This window comes from Pteropus alecto, unplaced genomic scaffold (assembly GCF_000325575.1).
Source record: "Pteropus alecto unplaced genomic scaffold, ASM32557v1 scaffold34, whole genome shotgun sequence".
NCBI lineage: Eukaryota > Metazoa > Chordata > Mammalia > Chiroptera > Pteropodidae > Pteropus > Pteropus alecto.
Genome location: NW_006435763.1, coordinates 1776049 through 1779845, shown reverse-complemented (window position 1 = coordinate 1779845; position 3797 = coordinate 1776049). Strand labels below are relative to the sequence as shown.

Sequence of the window (3797 nt, the reverse complement as noted above, 5' to 3'; positions counted from 1 at the left end):
TGAATAATGAACTGAAGAAAGGACCAGCCCTTTTTTTATTTATACCTTTTAATCCCTTAGCCGAAAGTCATCCTTTAATAGATGAGGTAAGAGTCCTAATGTTAAGAGGTGTCTCATAAGGAGTAGGGAAACCTTATTCACTTGGACTGTCATTCCACGCTCAGAATAATTTCCACTAGTAGCTGAGTGGCTGCCAGGAGTGGCAGCTGCGTCCTTATGGCATTCATTCCTCCTTTCTCCTATAAATGGGCAGCAACGCACATGCCTAGGATAGGGTCCCCCACAGCCTTTCTGGCCACATTTACTAACAGCTGCTCATGTCTTTCCAGAGAAGGGCCATATGTCCCTCTTCCTACGATGACCAATGTCAGGGAGTGGGACAGAGGGAATGGACAGCAACACAGGCAGGGTTTAGTATGGCTTAGGAGATGCCATTGTCCCGGGGGTTTGGCCAGACTGCTGGCCCTGGCTGTCCTCAGCCCGACAGCCTGCAGCAGTAGTGCCGACACTGGGATCCCCTGTCTTTCTAAACCTGTCACGTTGTGCACATAGCCAGAATGAGCCCCTCCTCCTCCCTTCTCTGCAGCATCTGGTACACTCACTCACTCACTCTGGCTTTGAGTTTATTTTATACGTGGATCATTTGGAGCCGCTAACAGAGAGCAATAACAATCAGCAGAGAGCGCCTGGGATTGCTAAATTGGATTTACTGGGGGTTTTATTTTTTCCTTCCCTCAAGGATCCCTTAATTGGCCAAAACCAATTTCAGACTACCAGTTTACCACCAGCCAGGCTCACCAGACACCGCTCCTCCCCGGACTCTCCCTGCGAGCCTGATGGTCCGCCTGGAGGGAAGGGGGAGACGGGGTTCTTACCCAGCCAGACCCCTCACTTTGTTAACCATATCCCTGCGGGGGGCATGTTGAATGCTTGCTGCAGCCTTGGCTTAGAAGAAGAAAGAAGAAATGAAGTAGCTTTATTTCTTCTTTGATTAGGGAGGACTTGAAGTAATAAGACTTAATTTCTTTAGAAAATCTTCACTACACAGATATTTTGTGAACTAAGACTATATTCCAAATTACTAGGTTTTTACTGCATCTAATACTAAGAGCCACAGAGCTCTTTGTAGGAATGGTGGGGTTTTAAAGTTTCCTTCTGGAGAATTTGATCTTGTTTGGTTTGGGTGTGTCAGGCTCCCGGGTGGCGTGGGGTTTCGTGACTGGAGCCCAGTTCTTCTATTCACGGGTCACAGCTGGATTTAGGAACATGGTGGAAGGACACTTGCTTTCCAGCCATTTGCTCTCAGCTGACCATCTTCCCCCACCTCCCCTGACTTCTCCATCTACGGCCAGGCCTTCTGTTTCTTATGGTTTTGCCTATTGCTCCTTTCCTTGAGACTCATAGTGTCCTTGAAAGGTGCATGGATTACCCTTAACTTCGGTGCATGGTTGGGGTTGTGAAACCAGGTGGCGTTCTTGCAGCATTGGAGAGTACTTAGCCAGGTAAAGTGTTCTGTGCAGTACAGTTCCCTCTTTATTTTGGGTTAGTTCAGCAAATGTTTACTGAGTGCTGTGCCAGGGAGCCACGGGGGAGAAAGGTGGAGAAGACTCAGCCTTGGTGTCATGGTCTTGGAGGCTTATCCAATAGGGAAGTAAGAGCCTACTTATAATTCAAGGCAGAGGAAGGTCAGCCGCAGGCCTAGGTCAGGAGGAGCTAGAGGAGAGCAGACTCTGTCCCAGAAAGCTGGGAGTTGGGCAGGGGAAGGGTTAGGAGGGGCTGAGGGAGAGTGAGTATTTGAGACACACACCTCCTGGGGTGGCCAGGATCCTCATGGACTGAGAGAAACTTAAGGGAAGGGACAGCCTGAGTGAAGGCACAGCGGTGGGGAAGTTGCAGCACTTTTAGGTATTAGGGAATAGTACAGGTTGTGTGGTCCCCGTAAAGGACTGAGTGGAGAAGACCCGGAAAAAAGACGTTGGAAGAGAGGCCCTTGGGTGCTTCTTAGAGGACTTCAGCATTAATTGTAGCCATCACAGGCTCACTGACAGTGGAGATGTCAGCAGAGCTGTGTTCCTATTATTATAGCAGATCTGTGTTTCCTGGCACCAGTGTTCCAGAAAAATGAGAAGTAGTAATCCTGAACCTGAATGGTGGCGATGGGGATGGGAAGTATGGTGCGTGACCAGGAAAATAGTGACACAGTGACCAGAATTCACTGGTGGGAGGAGAGGGAAGAATGAACAGCACACTTAACAGGCTGAGTTCTAAACTCATGTGCTCCTTGTCTATAGCAGAGTGTAAGCCTTAACTCTTATTCTCCCATGACTACTTTCAGGCCTAGCTGTGGGCAGACAGCCAAGGAAGCTCCCACCGTTGCACAGAGAGGTCATCACAGAGCGAGGGTAGTGGAGTTGGGGGCTTACCAGCCAAGGAGATTTGGACACTCACGATGGGAGTCCACGAGAGATGGCCCTGTGGTGGCCACACCGTGAGGTCCAGTCCAGGACCAGGCAGCTGCTCTTACACAACGTGCACACAGACAGCCTCAGGCCACTGGCCTCTGGTGTCTCTAGACAGTTCTAGAGAGGTCATAGTGAGATATCTCAGTGTCTGACTCGTTTTCAGCTGTAACAGCACGGCTTTGAGGCCTTCACAGTGCCTGAGTCCAGTAGGCAAAGGCGGGGTTCTTTTGTTCAGATTCACTCCTTTCTCTGCTTAAAGAAATGGAACAAAGCATTCCTACTGCAAACAGTTAATTTGCCAAATTTTCCTTATTAATTCACATGAGATTAAATATGGCATCAAGTGATTCACGATGGGATGCAACTCAAGTTGTATTTTCGAAAGTGCCTGTTATATAAAAGGATTATAAAAGTAAAGAGTGGCTCAGTTTATAGGAGAAAAGTAAGAATTCCTCACTCTTCAAGAGCATTCCTCTATACAAAATATTTTCTTCAGTTAAAATATTCTCGACATGCTGCTTTGCGAGAAATACTAAAAATGAAAGATGAGGAAAGGTGACTTTTTAAGGAATTTTGCTTTTCTTAATGTACTCCTGCTTGGACTTTTTATAAAAGAATACAGTGAATTCTTGGATTTTTTTTTTTATTGGGGGGAGAGGGATGGGCGGGGGCAGTAATGTACTGTGTTTTTGACTATAAAGCAGTACCAAGATGGGGCCAGAGGGCAGCTGGGCTCTTTATGGGTTATATAGGCTTGACCTCGTTAGGGCAGTGTGCTTTCAGAGCCTTATCCGAAAAGGGCTGAGAGGCTTTTGTGTGGGGGAAAACCAAAACACTGGTTTATCATCTAAAGTGACCGTTTTTAATGCCCAGGAACAATTCGGACAATTTATTTTTCTGTACACATGCATATGTCTTGGATTAACTCTCTCTATAAATATCATGTTATAAAATTTGGGGGTTTTTTTGACATTGGGAAAGCACTCATTAAATGGATTTTACACACACACACACACACACACACACACGCGCACCCCACACTTACACTTTAATGAAACGAAATCCTGAATGATTTAACCTTTTAACTCACTATGGCAAGATCCGATACACACACACACACACACACACACACCCCACACTTACACTTTAATGAAACAAAATCCTGAATGACTTAACCTTTTAACTCACTGTGGCAAGATCCGAACCAAGTTAGCACATGGTTCTGTTTTAGGGAATAAATACATTTGGATTATAATGACTGGCTCTCATGAAATGGGTCAGTGATGACAGATACTCAGTTTGCAAATGGAAGAGTCTTGGAATGAGATATAAGTC

At 46.2% G+C, this 3797-nt stretch overlaps 1 protein-coding gene across 1 annotated transcript in view; it reads left to right on the top strand.

The window, feature by feature from the left end:
- The window catches only part of TXNDC11 (thioredoxin domain containing 11), a 55540-nt gene that overhangs the window by 38826 nt on the left and 12917 nt on the right, over positions 1-3797 (top strand). The window contains exon 8 of the mRNA XM_006910888.2: positions 2-86. Coding sequence (XP_006910950.1) covers positions 2-86 — 85 coding nt within the window. The remainder of the gene's footprint in view (position 1; positions 87-3797) is intronic.